This window comes from Anopheles maculipalpis, chromosome 2RL (genome assembly GCF_943734695.1).
Source record: "Anopheles maculipalpis chromosome 2RL, idAnoMacuDA_375_x, whole genome shotgun sequence".
Classification (NCBI taxonomy): Eukaryota; Metazoa; Arthropoda; class Insecta; order Diptera; family Culicidae; genus Anopheles; species Anopheles maculipalpis.
The window spans coordinates 72,533,435-72,553,968 of record NC_064871.1 but is presented as its reverse complement, the minus strand read 5'-3'; the positions used below and the strand labels follow the sequence as shown (position 1 = coordinate 72,553,968).

Genomic DNA, 20,534 nt, shown 5'->3' with positions numbered 1-20,534 from the left:
TTTTGGAAGAAAGTAAAACCCCAGGCTGTGTCCCGATCGGTATGATGTTCCCGCACGCCCGAGTCCTGTAACGAGTGCTTGGAAAATCGGGAAAATGGATTGCTTTGATTGTGTGTGCACACAGGAAGCACGGGAGAGCGTTTGCGAGAGTGTTGCTGCAATGTGAGTACCGGTGAGCGGTGAGCCAGAAGAAGAACAAAAGTTGACACCGAAATATCGATCCGTCTGCAAATTTTCTCCATTTGTGCACCCAAACCCCCCTATCCTCAACCAGTTTTCCCTCTGCTCGGGAGGGATTTTCGGGTGTAGATATGTTTGTGTGTGTGTGTATATATATAAGTTTTAAAAGTGAAACAAACTGTTTTCAGTCGGAATGTTCACGGGAGCATTAAATGATTCCTTTGCATCATAGACAAAATCGACCAAACTCAGGATGCGATACTTACCTTCAGATAGCTCCAATTCTAGCTCGGCCAACTTTTCCCGGACATCGTCCGGGAGGCTTCCGTAGTCCACGATGATGTCGCTCATTTTTTTATAACTCCTCCAGTCGGCGCTGCTAATTACTCCCCGGGGGTCAACGGTAAGCAAGGAAAAACCGGTCTCCACCCTGGGGTTGCTTTGGTTGAGGGCCGGTTTTCGTCACGAGGTTCCTCCGTACCGTGCAATCAACCACAGGCTCCCACACTCACACACACACACACCAGCTCGAGACGCACACACACACTTAACTCACACACTAAAAGCTAGGCAACTCCACTTCCGGTGGATTTCGGGGTTTGCCTGGCCGGACTAATTTTCCATCTTTCTACACCAGCGAAACTCCGAATCCGAAAGCCGGTGTGAATGAACTGAACGGCGGCCCATTCAAATCACTAGGACACCTAAAAATTGACACTTTACTCCCGGTATCGAAACGGCGCTCAACACATAGCAACCACTGGCTGTTGACTCACACGGATCTAAGGAAAAACCCACACACTTTCAATCGACCTGCCGTGCCCAAACAGGTGCTTTTCCACCGTTTGCTTTAGGGGCAAATCCTCGCAAACTTCCACGCCTATTTTCAGCGGCGAAAACGCACGCACGCACGCACACACACACGCTTACACTTGCTCGCGAAACACACCCACGGAGGTCAGTTACTGCTCCGTTGTTAATCTTTCCCTTTTACTGATCTGCTGTAATCATCAACACGCACAAAATGCGGCGCACACTGATGGCAGGAAGCGAGGCAAGGTGCACAGAAAAAGAAACAACTTCACCACCACACACTACACCATACACGCACGCACACCTCCACCATCATCATCAGCACCACTGACTACTGTGTTACTAACAGCAATCACGGCAGTGATTGGCCACCCGGAAACGCATCCTTTAATAACTTTCGCCGACAATTTGCGTTACTCGCGCAGTAAGCACAGAAAAACTCGCATCTCTTACTTCATTTTATCCTCCTGCTGAACGCTACACCATTCACTGGCTTCCACAACTTCCCCTTACGACGGAGCGCGGGTTGTTCCACTCGGGCGCGGGACGGGATTTGGCACCTACGGACACAATTCACGGGGACGCGCGTTAGTGCCGCCGTTTTGCTGGAAAACGGCAGCCCCTCCTAGCCTGTGTAACGCCGTCTTCCAATTGCACGCACGCTCGTTTCTTTTTTTGGCTAGGGACGCTCGGTACGAAAACAATTTGCACGACACGACTTCTTTCTTGACAAAAGCTTTGAAGGCGGGGGGGTTTTATCTCCTCTCCAGCAAAACCGACTGCGCTACAGCATCCGTCTGCCGTGAAGAAACCTTTTCAAATGAAACAAAACAAACAAACTGAACCGATTGTGACAGCTTGCACGAGCACAACCACGGTCAATAGAGGACGGGTGTGCTTTTGACGTTCATTACGTTTATGTTACCTATTTGACTACTAGTAGACCAAGCACTTTTTTGTGGGCATTTCGTTTCCGCTAGAAAAAAGTTAGCTAAATTGTGAAGCATATTACTTCGACACGACTCATTTGGTTATTTTGGTAATTTCAGTTTCTCTCAAAATCGTTTCTTTTGCTTCGATTTCACGCTTACGTGCAACGTCCGAAAAACCACTGTCAATGCACTATGGGCTCATATCGTAAATTCAAATTACCTGTCTCATCTTTCCGTTAAAAATGTGTACTCCATGTGCGATTGGTTAGTTGGTTTTGTGTGCGCTATTGTTTGCTTCATTTTTTCATGGTATATTGTATTAGATATTAAATTCATGGATGGCCAAAAATGGATAATTTGGTTTTTCCGCCACCCGCCATCCATCAACTAAGGCACTACTAAGGCAAATTTGTATTGCGAACAAACTTAGTAGTGGTTATTAAGGCAAATTTTGTCAATAGGGCAGCTTGTGCCTGATTGCCCTTGACTTGGAAAAGCTTGGCCTTGCCAGCCGCGTAATCCAAGCATCCTGCAAAGCGCAATGAAAACAAATATTTTTGAACGCCCGGCCGCAAGACAATCTCTCGCTGACATTTTCCAGAAACCGACAGGTGGAGCTGGATAAGCAAACGCTATTTAGCAGTTGCGTATGTACCACGACCCATTGCAGGGAAAAAACATTCGGCGCTTGGTCCTTGGTCTGTTCAGGGTTGAGCACATGGCCAAGTCTCCAACCCGTTTTCAGAAAATTCGGTATAGGACTGCAGTCCTCCAACCACGGTTGCATCCGATCTCCGATAGGTTTGACTCCACTTGATTCAACCAACGAGCTCGCTGTACTCCGCTACGCCTCCTGCAGAACGAAAGATTTTGTCGAAAGCTACCAAGCTGCGTTTGTTGGAGGCAAATCGACTACCAACCAAATCTTGACTCTACGGCAAGCCCACCAGAAATACCGAAAGCACCCTACCAATGGACGGGTGCATTGGCTTCAAGACGACCTACGATACCACCGATCTACTATGGTATCGTAGAACCAGAACGTAGATGTTGTCGAAATCGTTCGAATCTCGCCGGGGTTTCGACATCTTGGAGCACGATTTTCACTTGATATCTCCAATTCCTTGGCTTCGTAGATTACATCGACTTCATCGGACGAACATCTGCGGCAGTGTGCGAGGCGTTACAGTCGGTTATGCGAGGCATCGATCTGAACGTAGTAGACGAGTTCTGGTACCTTGGTACGATCGTATCTTCGGACACGGAACGTAAGCAACGAAATTCGAAGGCCCATTGTTCAGTGGACTCGTGCCTACTACGGACTCCACAAAATCCTGCGATCGAGAAGACTCCAACAACACACGAAATGTACGATGTACCGCACGTTGATACGTCCGGTAGTCCTCTACAGGTACGAATAGAGGACTCTGCTGACGGAGTATGCAAATGAATAGGCCATATTCAAACGGCGGATGTGGGCTGGGCGTCTGGCAAAGGAGAATGAACTACGAGCCAACTGAGTTCTTTGGCGGTGCTGATACCCTGACGGTAGTCAAAGCCGGAAGGATACGTTGACTGAGGCACGTGATGAGGATGCCGGACTTTTTGCCTCACCAAGAAGGTGCTCTTCAGCACCCATTCGGCGGCACGAGGCGTAGAGGAGCACAACGAGCCCATTGGCTAGAACAAGTGGAGCCTAACCTGTCGGAGATAGAATGCAGCCAAGGATGGAGGACTGCATTGCTAGACATAGTTTCTTCACCGTTCAGATGACCGCATGTGATGACTGTGTATATAATCTAGACTAACAGGGCATTTCCTCCCTGTTTTTTGCCTTATCCCGGGCATAACTCGGTTGACATATCTAAATTACTTTACGTTACTATTTTACTCCACAGCTTGCATCGAATGCAAATACCCTTTACGATTGTTGTCGTGGTTCATATCAATTTATTTCCATTTCATTTTCCATTCCTTTACTGGATGATGCTGTTGTTCACCAAATGTTTACGCCTAAATGTACGCATTTATATGGATTGTATGTTTTGAATGTTATGTACGTGGTAGTATGTATGCATTTTTTTTTTTGTTTTGTTTCGTTTGTTTTGTTTGTTTGTTTACATATAAAGTTTTGCTGAGTTTGCCGTTATGGATCAGTGGATTTTGCATTTTTTCTACAGTTTCAAATCAGCACAATCATTTTAATTGAAAATCAAAATGAGTGTGTCCGTCTGATAATTATTGGTTTCACTTCATTTTACTATTGTGGGGAGGGGGGAGAGCGTGAGAGAGATAGAGAACGTATGGGGTTTTGTTTGATTTATTTGTTTTTTTTTTATGATTTTAACGTCTCATTAATAATTCCTGATGGCGGCCTGTAATGCATCGCATTCATTACAAGAGATTTTGATCGTATGTTGTTTTTGTTTTTCACTTGTCCAGCTGCGAAACAAGAATTTCCCGCAACCGTTTTCCCCTTCACTTCATTGCTCCAACCTACCGAACCTCTGTATTCCTTCACATCATCGTACTAACCGAACCCTAACCGTCCGTAGTACACTCTAACCTGACCTAACCGGAATGAAGAATCTCAGCGTACATTTAACATATTCTGGCTCATATAAATTTATACAAAATGGGGAAGATTTGTTTTTGTTTCATTTTTATCGCACAAAATACCTAACACCGCACCCACTCCGCCCATCTCTCCTTGCCTGTCCGGCACAGCCAAACATAGCGTACAGGGACGTAAAGAAAAACCACTCGGTACATGCTATATGTATATTTTCTCTCAAAAAGCACAGAAAATTATCGACTAAAACAGATAAAGCAATGGAAAAAAACAAATTAAGCTACCACTCAAACAACGCCTTCCCCTCGTCCGCGTTTGCGCTTAACTTAAGCTGAACTACTACTTTAAATTGCAACCGTGTTTCGTTATGATGAGCGGGGTTAAGCTTTTACACTACACAACACAGATTTTCAGATCGGGGGAGGGGGGGGGGGGGGTAGATCAGAGGCAGAACAACTACTATTGCTGCAAAAAAAAAAACCTAATTATGCGCAAAACGGTAATGAGAAAATTGCAATATTCCTCTCCCGCTCTACACAAGCAGTCGTCAAAAACCAACCTCAAAAAGTACACGGGAGAGATATTTTCGTTTATTATACATTACCTTTTCGTTTTTTTAAATGTATTTTGTGTGTTTGTGTGTACGTGTTGTGAGTATGAATGTTTGTGTGTTTTTGCATAAAAGTACTATAAATATAAAATATATAAGAAAAAATATAAAAATATTCAATAGCAATTGTACAATTACTAGTATCGCTCGTTCACGGGCATTAATCATGTGTGTTGTGGCCTTCCTAAATTATTCCGTTTACAAATATGAAGCTCGGAAGAGTGATAGAGAGATAGGGAGAGATGGAGCGCGGGGAAGAACGGGGAGGGTTAGGGGAGAACCAAAAATTGTAAAATAAGGACCCTGCTGTCCCTACACTTGAGACTGTCCTCTAACTCTGCGCTGACTATCCTTTGCTACGCAAAAAAAGCCCCCCGTGTGAAAATGGTGGAAAACAACGAATTAATCACTCAGAGACAATGCTAAAATGAAAACGAACAATTGCAACACTTACACGCAGATACGATTCTAGCTAGCAACCTACTTTCTCATTGCAATGTTGCAACATAACAGCGTCATTCTTTACCATCCTCATCCCCTCCGAGAATAAGCTATCTCAATCGGGAATCTTACATCTCGTTTGTCCGCTCCGGTAGTGGTTGTCGTTTGCTGTTCAGCGAAAATACTGAACAGACGAAAATATTTATTTGACTTTTTTTTTTGTTGTTGTTTTGTTTCTTTTGCTCTTGTTGGTTACTGTTACTGTTCGTTTTTCATTTACCTAGTTTTGCTTGTTTGAGTCTCTCCAGCAACATCCACTTACGTTTACGCCTGCAAAAAATCTTTACACAAAACGGAAAAGTTTTTGAGTATTGTATGCATATCCTAATTCCTGTTTCCCTTTTTTTTATGCTGCACATTCCTCTGTTTTTTGCACCACCGTCCGATGTTGTTTGGTGCGACAGCCTGTTGCATCTCTTCCCCATTCTCCATCTCTCTCTATTTCTCTCATTTCATTCACTCCCATTCTCCATCTTGTGTGTTTTGTTTGTGTTTTGCTTTTAATTTTCCCATTTTTACTTAATTAGAGTAATTTCTATTTTTTTTTTTTGAAAGTTTTTTGTTTGTTTGCTTTTTTTGCTGTTTGTGCCAGGAAGGAGGCAACATTGTTCGCGCGAAACGCAAAACACTACTCGGCAGTGGCCATTTCCGTTTACGGGTTTTCCAATCTCACAAACGCCTGCTACTTCTTCCCATTTTCTTTTGTCATGTCTGAACTCCTTCTTTTCCACCCTTTTCCTTTCTATTCTCTTTCTCTCCACGTTCTTATTCACCTTTTTCTTTTTCCTCTTATCTTATGTCGCTTTTGCTACTACAGTTTCCGCTTTTTTTTATTTGTTTTTAACTTTCCTGTGGTTATCATCATCATCATAATCATCATGCTGGCACATTCTCTTCGAATCGCACATCCCTTCTCTTCGGATTGCGTTTCCACCTCCCCCCCCCCCCCCCCTCTCAAAAACCCCCTCCTTCTTTTCCCATTCGGCGCGTGGTGCGATCCTTTTTTTGTTTTCCATCACTTTTGGTCTTCAAAAAACGGGATCACGCTCACATCACCCCCTCCTCCTCGGCTTATGTCGTATGAATCTTTTACTTCCTTTCTGATTTTGTTTAATTTTATCTTTTCTATATAATATTCAATTAATATACTCCCATCCACCCCATCTCTTTATGCTACTATTCCGGAAGGTAAAGATTTTTTAATTTTATTTTTGGGGGGAAGATTTATATGCATGTGATAAAAAAAAACTATCAAAAACATGTGAAACAGCTTTTTTTTAAAAAAATAAAGTATTTATATATAAGGACAAAAAAAGCCAAATATCGAATAAACTATCAAAAAAAGAAAAGCAGAAGCTTTTCCCCCAAAATTCTGCACATTACACAACGACAAAAAATAAAGCATATCGACCCGAATGTCACCCCACAATTGGGGACGTAGACAGTTGTACGGACCGGGGCCAAAAAACTCCGATCGTATCACTCTTCGCTCGTGGTGTGAGTGTGTATTTCGGGTTAGAGGTTTTTTCCTTCCTGTGTTGGTTTTTTTTTCTACAAAATAATATATATCCTCGCATAAAGAGTAGGTGGAATTGGATCGGCTTCTCCTAAATCGTGAAGAGAAGCTGGTGGATGTTTCGGGCTGCTCGTCGCAACACTGGTTTTTAAACAGGATCGACGGCTACAGTAGAATAGTGTAAAAAGCATTATGCTTCCCTTTGCGCTGTTTGCTGCACGGCGGCGGCCGAACCCCAGATCTTAATGCATCGTAGGGTCCACCTTATTTGGCGGCTGCCTCCTCTTTTTCTTTATTTTCTTCCACCACCTTTTCGGGTTCCTCCTTCTTTTCGGACTTCTCGTTCGAGTTGTCCTTCTCGAGCTCCTTTTCCGACTCGTTCTTGTCCTGTTCGGCAGTTTTTTCCGTATCAGCACCTTCCTTGTTTTCCTTGGTTTCGGGTCTAGAAAAGTACGATAGTTTACGTTAATAATAGAGCTTGCAATAATTGCACCGCGGATGCATCGACTTACTCTGGCTTCGGGATGTGCGCGTTCAGATCCAGCTTGGTGCAGATATCCTCCCAGTCTGGGAAGCAACGTTCCTTAATTCGCGAAACGTGACCCACCAGATTCGGGCAGTTCTCCTGCATGAACTCCTTCAGACCGTACTTGACTTCGTCCAGGATGAAATGGATTTGTGCCAACACGGAGAATGCAACACAGTCGAGCTGAAATTGGAACGGGATTCGAGAACGTATGACGCATGAGTCTCCATGATCGGGTCCTTATTATCTTTTTTTTTTTTGTTGGTACATCTACATACCGTGGTGGGTTCGTCACCGAAGAAGAATGGCTTATCGGCCAGCAGCTCGGACAGCACCTTCAGATCCTTGCGGCCAAACTCCTCGATCTCTTCGGGCTTGTGGACACCCAGGCCTTGAGCTTTCACCTTTTTAGCACCCTGGAAACACTAGAGACGTTAGAGGACGGATGGTTCCGATTAACAAACGGGTGCACACTACATGACGGTATGGTTGAGATGAATGTCGTTCGGGCATTGTTAAGTTCCATTTTTGTGTAAGTTACCCTCCTTAAATCCTTCTATTCTTGTACAGGACACTATCTCTTATTGGTCACCAAAAATGGTTCAAAACAATTGTAAAAGTCAGAGCGTGGTATGATACAAGGTTATGTGTGATTTGAGTGTTCATGCAGGAATGGAAGGACGCTCTCATATTTGATCGATAGTAGTTCCAATCAGGCAAACTGATCAAGCTCTTTGCTAACGTTCTATGAGAGATTTAAATGTGAGATGTTTCTTGCAAATGTAGCATGAGTGTGAGGGAAAAATTGCTACCGCACAAGGTGAGTCTGGTGATATGCCAAGCCCAATAGCACAAGTATGAACAGGACGACAGATGGGGGTGTGCACAACAGACAAACCACACGCATTCACATACAGTTCGAAAGTCCAAATAAAAAAAAAAAGAAACGTTACCTTGCGACTGAACTGGAACTTGAAGAAGAAGTTCAGCAAAGCGTTCGGCAGACGGCTGCCGAGGGCGTGCTGCAGGTTAATTTTGTAGCCCTTCAGCATCTGTTCGGTGTTCTTGCTGCGCCACGACAGCACCACCCAGACAAGATGGTTCTCCAGCATCGAGATCATCGCGTGGGCAATGTTGCGCTGCTCCTGGGTCAGGGCGGCGTCCAGGTCCTTGTCGTAGCGCGTCGCCAGCTCCTGCATGATGATGGTCGAGTCTGCGATTTCTTCGCCATTGACTTCGACGAAAGGCAGCTGTCCCTTCTTCGAGCGCAGCTTCAGCTTATGGTCAATGTTCTGCAAGGGAGAAGAGAAAGAAAGAAAGAAAAATGTTGATTATTCATGAGTCCTTGGAAGGGATATTGACTACGCAGCGATATTTAATCAGCAACACTTGCTCATCTTAGCTGGGGAGGGGTAGCAAAACCTCTGCTATTGTCTGTTTTTGTTGTCTTTTTATAAAAATATATTTTTCTCTGAAAAACAAACAAGCTCAACTTGAAGAAGCTCTCACATATTCTATCTTTCATTCAAATACTCCAACAAAATCACCCTTAAGGTGTGTCTCTTTGTCCGGAAGTTTATGCTGACAGCATATCAGGTCCGCACACACCAGTGCAAATTGTTCACATTCGATTATGTCCGGTGCCGCCGATTTGGCCTACATTTGCTCACATTTGGATGTGTCGGCCATTAAGCCAAACGCCAGGATCGAACTCTCTTCTCGCAAAAACCTACAGGGACAAGTACAAGCACAGCAAGAGGGCCATTAGGTCGTACAATGGAAAGCATGTCAAATTGCGTTGCGATGGAGAAGCTTCACGAGTTCGCACAATAAATCCCATTTCCATTGCATACATTAAGCGCAACATTAACGCTGTCGCGGGATAGATGATTTATACGCATGTATCCTCTCTTTCGGTGGGGCAACACAATGCAACACACCCAGACAGTGCGCTTTAGTGGTGTTAAATTTACGACTCGATCGGTCGCTTTTCCTCGCAAGCGTGGGTGGTGAGTGTAAAGCTTTTCTTCTCATAGGAAAGAGAACCGACAACAACAAAAAAACACACGTTGGACAAGAAAATCTGGACCGAACACCCATCTCAAATCAAAGTTTCACCATTCCGCCCTTGCCCGCCTTTCGGCGGCGTCCTGGGCTGGCGTCCTGTCACACTAACACAGTTGCACCCTGCCCTCTCTTCCCCTCAGACATCAATGCCCTTCCCAGTTTTCCGTTTCCCCATCCGGACGTCTATGTGGTCGGCGGCTTATTGCGCGCGCAAACGCGAATTGTTTCCGGCCCCGGAAACCCGGACGCTCTAGGAAGGGAAGGCCGGAGGCGCGTTGTCCTTTTTTTTCTGCTGATGCCATTCCGTACGTTTCACTCACCGCTTGTGGAGCCGGGCAGCCGGCGACGGCTCGTTTACTTTCCCCTGAAATCTAATTTTATCCTCCAATGATTTGCTTTGTGCGTTGGCTTGGCTGGTTGTGGGGTGGAAGCACTGGATCGTATCGTGCCCTCCGGGTACCCACACCCACACCGCCCTTCGTTGTTGTGTCGGTGGGCGTCAGGGCACTACACACCGCTTATATTGTTAATAATTTAATAGAAGAGCTCACTTTACGGTTGAAAGTATTTTAAAGTGGTTGCTAAATGTGTGATAAAAAGCCGTGAACCTCGTCTACTAATTGCTTTCGCTGTACGCGTGGGGCTCCATTAGGGTAAAGGCGTTCCGTATACGAATCGTTGGAAAATTTGCTGATGCTGATTTTAGGAGAAGAAAAGCTAGGCAAGTCGACCACGTTTTGGGTGGCCGTTTTTCCGGCCTATAGAAGCGAGCGCCATGTGCAAAATTCAAACGTGTAGCAACAAAATGAAAAAGCGTCCTATTTTCTTCTCTTTCATCGAGCTCTCTCTCCCTCTTTCTTTCTTTTTTCGGAGAGAGTGCCCACATTTAATGCTCACAGTTGAAAGCCTCCGAATATCCTTTTAATCGTTCGTATGCACACCACTACTACCAGCACACACATCTCTCATTTTCCTCCTTTCACACACACACACCCGTAGAGCAGTGTACCTTCTTATCAGGACTAGGCATCAAACACACCCATACACGAACGCCAACCATGCACCAACACCACGGAGCTAAAATTGCCGGGGTTTTACCGGGGGTTTTGCCGGGTGCACTCGACACTCAACCTACGATGGGAAAGGCGCGCGCGTAAGGACACACATTATTATTGATCGGGCCGCCTATCCCTACGGAAAATAGGAACCGCCATTTACAGGGCGCGCGCATTTGCCACTATCTCACGCCCTTCTCAAACAAAACCAGGGGATGGTGGAGAAGGTGCGCTAGTTGTGGTAGTAGCAGCAGTGCTTAGCAACAGTGCCACCGATTTCATCATTCGCAAAGTCCTCCGTGTGTTTGTCGGTTGATCGTCGAGGTGTGGGAGGGGGGAGGAGGAAGCAAGGTAGTGAAAAGTCGGCGGCAGACGTGATAGACGCCGAAAAGGATAACGATAAACGCCGCGTCTGTATGTGTATGGGTGTGCCGATGCGTTACCGTATTCGGTGAGTGGAGAAAATGAGTGCCAGGAGACCGGTTTTTAGGACGCCAACAGTTTGAAAACACCCATTTCGGAGATGATGAAAAAATCCTTTTTTTCCTTGCCAGTTGCTGTTGCTTTTCGTTTTCCAATATACAAAGGTATAACAACAAAAACAGCAACAAAAGTGGAGGAAAAACCGGGTAAATGGCGAATGGCTTTTAATGGGCTCGGAAAAGGTGATTTTCCGAGACGGCGGTCGGTTTGGTTTGTGGTGCAAAAAAAAAAAGCCTCCCCTCCTGAACATCAAAAGCAATGTGCACTTTCCATTCCAATCTCTCGCACAGGCAACTATTACTTTTATTTGCTTGCCAGTCATTCGTTCAGATTTCAAATCTGGAAGAAGCTTTTTTTGTTTGCTCTCTCTCTAGACCGAAAGTCTGTCCATCCGCGAACAGCGTCAGGGCAAAGACAGGGCATTCGAGGAAGAAAAAAGGGTCGGTCTGGTGAGATTTTTCCTGAATTTCTACCAGTCAATTCAACCACCCACATAAAGCCCTCATAAAGTCCCCTCGGGCAAGAAGATTGTGGTGTCGCACGGCTTTCGGTTTTAGGAAGGCTTTCGCTCCTGGAGTTTTGCGATTGGTCGAGAACTTTATCCTCGACCTGCCCTCCCGCCCTAGCACAATCCCCCCAAATACCCTGGTTCGTGTGTTGGTGTGTGTGGCCCATTTCCTGTAGCCATTTTTTCGCCTGTCTCGTTTTTTTTTTGTCTATTTGAACAGATTTGTCTTGACACTGTTGCTTGCGCACAGTTATGCATCTTTTATGCGCTACTCTGTGCTTTATCTTACACACACACTCTCTCTCTCTCTCGCTCTCTTCAGCAAAGAAAAGCTCCAACAGCAAAGAAAAGCCCATTTTCACTCGTACAGAATAATACGTTGGCCTACCAACCGGATCTTGAGATCCGCTTTCAGTGCGTGTCTTCCGTTTGGGGATTAATCTGACAAGCCCCTGCCATCGCCGGACACAAATAATAAGATTTTTCTTCTCCTCCGGATGCTAAAACTGATGCTGCAAAAACACGAAAGCAGTGGCAGTGTGTTAACATAGCGTAATAAGCTTATTTAAATGCTTTACTCGTTGCTTCGTTTGTTTTCTGGAGGCAAAAGTTAGCTTGGTAGCAGCTGATCTGATTTCTGAATATCACACAAAGGGATAAAGTTGTATTTAAAGGCGAGTATGGAATCTGACATATTACTGATTCCAGACACTGTACTGTGTGATGCAAAGAACTTCTAATGGCGTGCAGCGGAAAAGTATAGAAAAATAGCATCCTCAATGTTATTCGATTTTCTTTCGAATATTTCTAATTCCATAGTATCTCAATATTGAGGAAATTCTACCCTAAGAAATATGCTTTCATAAGTTCATCAGAAATAAGCTGCATTCGGATGATATAAAAAACCAGAAGCGTAAATATAGAAGATTTTCAAAAATCCTACTACTTAAAGGTACTTCAATTCCTGGAATGCATGGATATCAAATTGAGATTATACGGTTTTCTACGATCGTATTTCAATTTTGAAGTTAAACTCTACATTCATTCTTTTGCCCGGATCGCTGATAAGATGCCATCAGGTCCTTCTGAGAATGTTTCTAGCTGTAGGAATCGACGAAGATTTGAATTTATTTGATTCAATTTCGTATCAAATGGGACTCCATTTTGAACATCAATTATAGACTTCTGATTATAGTAGAATTAACTGGAACTAATCTGTTTCTGTTCTGTGAATCTCTACATTATTTGACCATTGTTGGGTTTTTTGAAAGCTGATTTTTTGGCAGATTTTGGTAATTATTGTAAATGAAGTTTTTGACGTTTGAAGAAATATTTAACAATGAGAACATTTATTGTCTCAAGTATTTTCCAACTGGGCCCGGTGGAAGAAGTAGACCAATCCAGACCATTCTACCGTAGTGAGGACTGACTGTACAACTACTTTTTACCAATCTGTGTAGTAAGTGTTACTACTAGGCCCAGGGCCACACGAAATTTTAAACTATTGAAATCTCAAAACTTCGATTTCAGCGTTTTCTCCATTACCCCATGCAGGTAGATTGTGTATGCGCCAGGTTCTCAAAAAACGATTTCAAAGCAAGAAAATGTCACAAACACTAATGAAAACCTGACATTTTTATTTTGAAATCTCTCGTGGCCCACGGCCTTTAGATGACCGGCGTGATCTAGGAGATCGTTAAGTCAAAAAGAAGAAGAATTTCCAATTTCCTTTGCGAATTATTTCTACGAGATCAACTCGTATTTCTTTGCATTTTTAAGAATACAATTCTTAACGTTCTTAGTTATGCAAAAGATGGCGATGCGGCAACGGCGCCGGTCTTCAGACGACAGGATCGCGGTACAATCCGGACCGTTCCCCTGTAGTGAGGACTGACTATGCAACTACAAGGTATCAGCAAGCTTAGTAAGCCTTTAGATGGCACTAAGTGAAGAAGAAATTGTGAAAGGAAGGTTTGTAATTTCAAATTTAAATATAATTATGTCAAAGACTATATGAAGTTGATTGACAATAGGGCGACGCGCCGTCATACTTTATAATAAATAAATAAATATGAAATCTATGTGAGATTTTCTACAAAACCAAGACCTCCCTTTAAAATGTTTGCCAACACAAACAAGCACAAACAGCATCGCCCTAATCATGAATATTTGTATAGCAATGTGCTCGAACTTTCCACATCTTTCATTACTAGTGAATATTGTTCAATTTTCCAATTCAATTTCATGTTCATTTTCAAACATGGCGAACAGATATAAATATGGTACACCGTTTATGCTTCATTTTCTCCACACAAACACCCATAGCTTCAATTAGACATGGTGAACTCGTTGGAATGCGAACGATTCAATTAATTTATAGCACCTCATACGGAACCGGCCGCACCCTCACACCCTTCTTTAAGCGATGCTCTTCTTGTAGTAATTTATTTTTCTGCCTCTTCTCGACAACCGTCGTGTCACCGTGGTGCTTGGCCCATCGGGCGTATGATATCAACTTTACCTTAATAAACTTCACTCCGTTTTTTTTTTTTGGTCACTGCTTCCATCTACGATGGCGCTACTAGCGCGAAGTTAACTCGCAGCCGCTGCAAATTGGAGCTTGGGATGTGTTACCCAGTGTGCATACCGATGTTGGGGTGCATTAAAATGCTAATTGAATCATTGTCACCTCGATAAAGACGCGCACACCCTCATTATCAATGCAAACAAACTGCACACAGGTCCATAAACGTCGCCAAGCACACTTTCATGCATACAGGTATGTTGTTGGATCATTGTCATAAGGAGTGTCCTTCTCACAAGCCCTTCTGTGGAATGTAAATACTAAAACCGGGCAGGGGAAGCGCAGTAGGTGGAGTCGTGTAACGTTTGGTGTTATCTAATCGGTATAAGGAAACCATCATCACCATCATACCGAAAGGAATCTACACCGTGCACAGCGCAGCCTTGACACACGGAAACCGGTCATTCCAGTTCCGGCGCTGCTAAACGGTTCGTACAGCGCCGTGACGACAGCAAAAACACATATATCCGCACACGTTTCGGGAAGTGAGGATAATCTACCACCGGATGATGCATTCAAAACACGAGCCCTCTACTTGAGGAATGTCGTCCCGACGGTATATAGACCGGTCGATCTGCAACAACAATAACACCGTCAGCGTTGGGAAGCATGGTACAACCTCAGATCGGAACTGATTGCTGGCACGGAAATCGGTTCACCGTTCCGTTCGTCACCTGTAGCCCAGCGGTCCGGACGAGGTCACCATCTGATGAGACGGTCCTCTTCCGCATTCTATCACTTCAACAAGTCGGCACGACCCGATGAGCGCGGCCGATGATTTGCATAATTGAAGGCGCACACACCATCATCACCCACCCACCCGGAAAGTTGTTTAATGAGCAAAAGAGCGTTCCGGCAAACGATCCGGCCGCGGGACAAGGGGGGCGCCCATCGAAAGCCACACCACGAGACTCATTATTGTCGCTTAGGCGTCGCTTCTAACGCGCGACCAAACAGCAACGGCGCATAATTAGAAACATAAAGACTCGCACGCTCGCCAGCATAACTATGGCGGCACGCGAACACGAGCTGACGTTAAGAGACGAACGAAAATGAAGGTTTGTTTTCTTCCTTCCTTACTACCATGCGCCGGACTGTGCGGAGCTGGAGCAGCGAAAGCTGGAACTGGAAATGCTCGAAACTGCGCTGGAATTGGTGGAATTTTCTTACGACGATGCCTACGCCTAGCGGACACAAATTCCAGCGGATGTGACGTGGTCGATTATTTTCGATCGCTCTCGAGATAGCTGTTGCACGCAGGTTCAAAGGGACATGCAAAATATGATAGCAAGCAACATCAAACAACAGCATTTCCTTCAAGGATTAGATAACTTTAATCAACTCACGTAATGCGTGTCACACCACATGCATCCTACCCCGTTCCGTGTGGTCATCGACCATCGGCACACTCCACGATAAAGATTTCATCATCTAGTAGAAAGGGAAAATCCCAACGCTGCTCCACCCGGAGGAAAGTCTCATCACACACAACACAGCATTCCACTTTCGATGCTGGAATGTGTCGAAGCGAACGGGACCCGAAATCAACACACACAAAACCAAAAAAAAAACCTGTCCAACGGTCGTCGAAATGGTTGGCAACATATTTTCGGTTTTTATGTGTCCTTTCTTTTCTTTCCAGCCAAAACACTCTACTTCAACGAAGTCGTCAAGCAGTGCAGTGTAACATTGTATGTTGCCTGCGGCCTGTCGGCCAGAAGAAGCGCTATCGGACCATCGTAGGGACCATTCCTACTTTATGTCGATGGGATACGGGAGTATCATGTTTTGGACGATCTCTCTTCTCCGTTTGCTGCCCTGGACGAGTTGACTGTTGTGAATCAAAACGAAAAGTCAATGAACTTGCGTCATTTTCTATGGTAGATTATCATTATTTTGGAACAACTTGGAAACGGTATTGCATAAAAGCAGGGGTGAAAAGTTTGAGTATGAAAGCAAGAAACTTCTACTGCAGGCACTTGAGCAATTTGCTCAACGAAAATCTGCAATCCAATTGAAACTATGTGCTGCTAGTAACATGTATTTCTGTGCTTTCGAACAACTATTCAAGGATCAAGAAGGATTCTTCTCTTAACAAGAACTGCAAAGTAATTGATCGCTTCTGTCCGACATTGCTTGTACAACGGTATAAAAAATAACTTATCCAAAAAAGTGGAACAAATTTTTTAATGGCTCCCATCTTACACGCTCGCTCTAAAGACCCAAAACTCTTGAAAACGAACCCCACAAAAAAAAAACAGCAACTCATCCAAATCGAGTCGAAAGGCGCTCATCAGAAGCACTCCAACGTAAAAAGTAAGGTTAGGTTTGTTTACTCTGGTAAAACACTTCACCCGGCGTCGGTCCATCCTCGATTGATCGACGTACGGCAACACAAATGACCCAAACCAGCGTGTTTAACCGAATGTACCGAAAAACTCTGCACCACATTATTGGATTCGGGGGGGGAATGGTGGTGTTGGTTGGCGCCTTTCACAGACACGGATTGTTTTCCCTACAACTTCGGGCTCATACACTCCGGAAGGGTAGGTGGGGTGGGGGGGGGGGGGGGGGGAGATTACTGTTTGTCTTTCGCTACGGGCGAGGCAAAAGACCGTGGAGTTGTTGACAGTCGCGCAAGGGTGTACACTGGAAAAGGGTCAATATTTGTACAAGCGCCGTTGAATTGCATCCCTTCCGCTCGACCGCCAACGCCGGGAGAATACGGTCGTGGCAAAGTTCTTGGGCGATATTAACAGCAAGAGAACACATTATTACAACCGCTTGAAATTGAGCGATTTAGGGCTGTGAATTGACACGTGAAACTTCGGCAAATGTTAATCATGTTATCATTTCTGATGAATCATCCAGTGCACAGCATGTAATTTATATGCTCTTTTTGGCATATAAATTAGGATTAGGATGAGACATTTTAATTGGAATAATTATCGTCGTCAACTACAAGGCAGAATTCCGCAACTTTTAATTTGATTTGATTTTTTAAATTATGTAAAAATATTCCAAAAACATTTTTATCTAGAAAAACAAATTTTCTATTAGATATGCAATAATTATTTACTGCCTCTCATCTTAACAAACACCTCCGAGATTATTTTCCATTTTATCCATTTTTTAACCCCCAGTTAAACAACGCGTGTAACGCTTTTTTTAGAAAGTCCCAAAACATCGTAACGTTTGAAACTGGAGCTTTTTCACTACTTCCCATTTTTTCAGATGATACCCTATCTGGGTCAATCATTGCTGCTTTCATTTTGTGCGAACAATAATCACCTCGTTTCTCACCTCGTAAAGCGTATAGACCATCATCATGACTCAGTGCGCTACTGCTTCAGGGGGGAATAAAACACACCTCGAACCAACGAAAGCGCAACCGATAAGACTTTAAAGTCCAAAAACAAGGAGAGAAGATAACAACAACAAAAACATACACACGAACACCAACACCAATTACTCTCCAATCATAACGGAGACGATAATTTCCAGCCAAACTCCGGTGGTGATCATACACGCAAACTATTCCAGCGGAAGCCCCCCCAAAACGCATCCGAATGTGAAAATCCTAAACCTCGCTGCTTCCGCTTTTCCGACAATGAAAGCGAACTCTGACCGTAGCTTTCGCCCCGTTGCGGAAAGAGAGGAAGAGGCACGAGTAATGTGAACTCCTTGCGCGTAATAAACCACAATTACGTGGCCCCATCCGCGACCTCACACACAAAAGGCGTTGCGCTACAAATGCGGACCCTCGCGAAAGCCATGGCCGTGGGGAGCGGAAGCATTACACACCGCGTGCAGCTTCTTGTGCTCCAAATGCTGCCGTGCGGGAAATGCCGATGACTTGCGGCGCCTAATGTTTGGCACCGCGGCGCATTAAGCCACGTGGCGACGTCAACGGCGAATTACTACGGAAAATTAATTAGCTTCATCTCCGGGCAATCGTTAGCACCTATTTTCGCTACGCACCCATCGGCACCCTCGAGGTTTTCCTTGTTCGTCCGAAGAACGCAAAGTGTGAGGAAATGTGCCAGCTGAAAGCTTATGATTGCCTAACCTAATCATCCACTTTTGGGGAGCGTTTTGCGGGTTGGGGTAAAACCGGGAGAAGCGACAATGATCATGGGAATGTGTGGGCAGATATCGTTTGGGATTAATAGATTTATTCTGATGACTTTGTGTATCAAAATAGTATTGGAAGTTCTTTGGAAATTTACACATCTTTGATTAATTTAAATCAGTTTTTCTTTTTTGACACCACAGCTCACAATACAAATACGATTTTAGTCAAATAAAACGTAAAAAATCACATCACAAAACAGTAGTGTTCAAGGAGCGTTGGAATAACAAACACAGTAGCTAGCAACTTGCCATGAAAAAGCCCAAAAATCACAAGTAAACATAAGCTGTTCAACCGCAACCGAAAAACCCCCCCCCCCCCCCCTTCCCAACGTGATCCCAAAACTCCCGATTGGAAGTTGGTCGGCGCGCTCCTATTGTCGGTCGTTTCAAATCTATAGGAATTGTGTTTGTTCGCGTGATCCCTTTTTTTCTCACTCATTTTTTCTTCTCTTCTAACAATGAGGAGCAGCTGGCCTAAGGTTAGGCTCGCACGTCTTGCTTGGCGTACAAATAATTGATGCAGGATTGTGTTTAAAATCACAATTTGTGGCCACTTTCACTGTGCATTGCCAGAAACAAACAAAAAGTTAATGTTGAGATGGTTGGGCTGCGTGGGGACCAAACTAATAAGAAAATTGCAGAAAACCTAATTATTTGTTACTACTCGTCCAGATCGTTCCGATAACTGTCTGAGACCACGAAAGTGTAATTTTGGACAATTTTCCTAAGTGCCACAGATAAGATCTAAAGCAACGTTAAAACGCTCTTGTTCGCTTTCTCTTAGCAATGGCATGCTTTTGCTTTATGTTCCTTACGAGCATCACTTTGAAACAAGGTAACAAAGAAATATAAAGATATAAAAAAGAAATAGAACAAGTCAAAATTTTTGTACAAATAAAATAATAATCTCCACCGAGCATGCCAGGGATAAGGCAAAGAATACCTTAAGAATAAGAAGGAAATACCTTATTATTAATGTTCAATGTTTCAGTTACACATGGTGTTGACAATACACGGTGACGTGCCGTCATACTTTATAATAAACAAATCAAATCAAAATCTTTGTTAGCACAACACTTGGTCTTTTATGGACAGCTCCAGGACTTGGATATTTCGCGTTGAAAGATCCGGCGAAATTGTAGAGAAACTTATAGCATTTACACATGAAATAATGCAAATAATGTCCCCGCAGTGAAGCCTGACTATCCAACTACGTCATATTAGCAAGTCTCGTAAATCAGTAGATGGCCTGTGTGACCTAGAATGTTGTTCGGGAGGAGGAAGACATGAAACAATTCTAATTAAAAATGCTTGAGGACATTTACAATCGAGAGTATTCGAAAAATTGCTAAAATCTAGAGCACTAGATTTAGGACTCTACAAGGTTTGTGCGATAGCCGGAAGTGTAGAAATCTCGACTTCCTGCGATACTTCCCCAACTTTGATGATGATGATAATTCCTCTCAAACCCCTGCATATTATGCTCGAGGAAATCGAAATTATCAATCGAGGAGATCGAAGATATTTCCTGGATTGTTCCTTAGAAATGGCCTTATCATTTTCTACTTGTTGTTTAGCTTAACGACCTGAGAGGTGGTCACGCCGGCCATCGGTTGACTTACTAGACGTGCTGATAGCACGTAGCACGTGGATAGTCAGTCCTCACTCTAGGGGAACCAGCCAGTCCCAGTATCATTATCTACCATCAACTTATTACAATCTTCCTCATCAAACCGGGAATTATTGTCATTGTTTTGACACTAAAACCGAAACTCGAAAGACAAAACTAGTTGAAAACCAAGTTAACAGACAAATTCAAACTCAAACTCGTTCAAATATTTCAAATTTGTAAAACTTCTTACAACAAACCAGCTCCTGTCTCCATCCCTTTTAAAGAAATAAATTTTACCATAACTCTTCAAACTTCTCCTTCATCTTTTGCTCCAACTCAGCTGCTTCTAGTGGCAATTACATTAAAACCTCTTGTATTCCATTCACCACTCCGCCTCAGTGCAGAATTTATGCGCTCTGCACAACGTGACAGAACTGCCGA

General features: G+C 43.9%; 4 protein-coding genes across 6 annotated transcripts in view; 1 reads left to right on the top strand and 3 right to left on the bottom strand.

Moving 5' to 3' along the window:
- LOC126568740 (disco-interacting protein 2) overlaps window positions 1-701 on the bottom strand; it is a 158,180-nt gene extending 157,479 nt beyond the window's left edge. For all 3 annotated transcript variants that reach the window (XM_050225272.1, XM_050225274.1, XM_050225275.1), the window contains exon 1: window positions 447-701. In XM_050225272.1, coding sequence (XP_050081229.1) covers window positions 447-531 — 85 coding nt within the window. In that variant the 5' untranslated portion in view covers window positions 532-701. The remainder of the gene's footprint in view (window positions 1-446) is intronic.
- The window catches only part of LOC126556345 (signal peptidase complex subunit 3), a 586,951-nt gene that overhangs the window by 113,970 nt on the left and 452,447 nt on the right, over window positions 1-20,534 (bottom strand). The window lies entirely within an intron of this gene.
- LOC126556137 (GDP-fucose protein O-fucosyltransferase 1) overlaps window positions 1-20,534 on the top strand; it is a 452,711-nt gene that overhangs the window by 364,050 nt on the left and 68,127 nt on the right. The window lies entirely within an intron of this gene.
- Window positions 7,383-20,534, bottom strand: part of LOC126556126 (failed axon connections) — a 48,335-nt gene continuing 35,183 nt past the window's right edge. The window contains exons 2-5 of the mRNA XM_050211345.1: window positions 8,604-8,942; window positions 7,929-8,075; window positions 7,637-7,833; window positions 7,383-7,566 (exon numbers count right to left, since the gene is read on the bottom strand). Coding sequence (XP_050067302.1) covers window positions 7,389-7,566; window positions 7,637-7,833; window positions 7,929-8,075; window positions 8,604-8,942 — 861 coding nt within the window. The 3' untranslated portion in view covers window positions 7,383-7,388. The remainder of the gene's footprint in view (window positions 7,567-7,636; window positions 7,834-7,928; window positions 8,076-8,603; window positions 8,943-20,534) is intronic.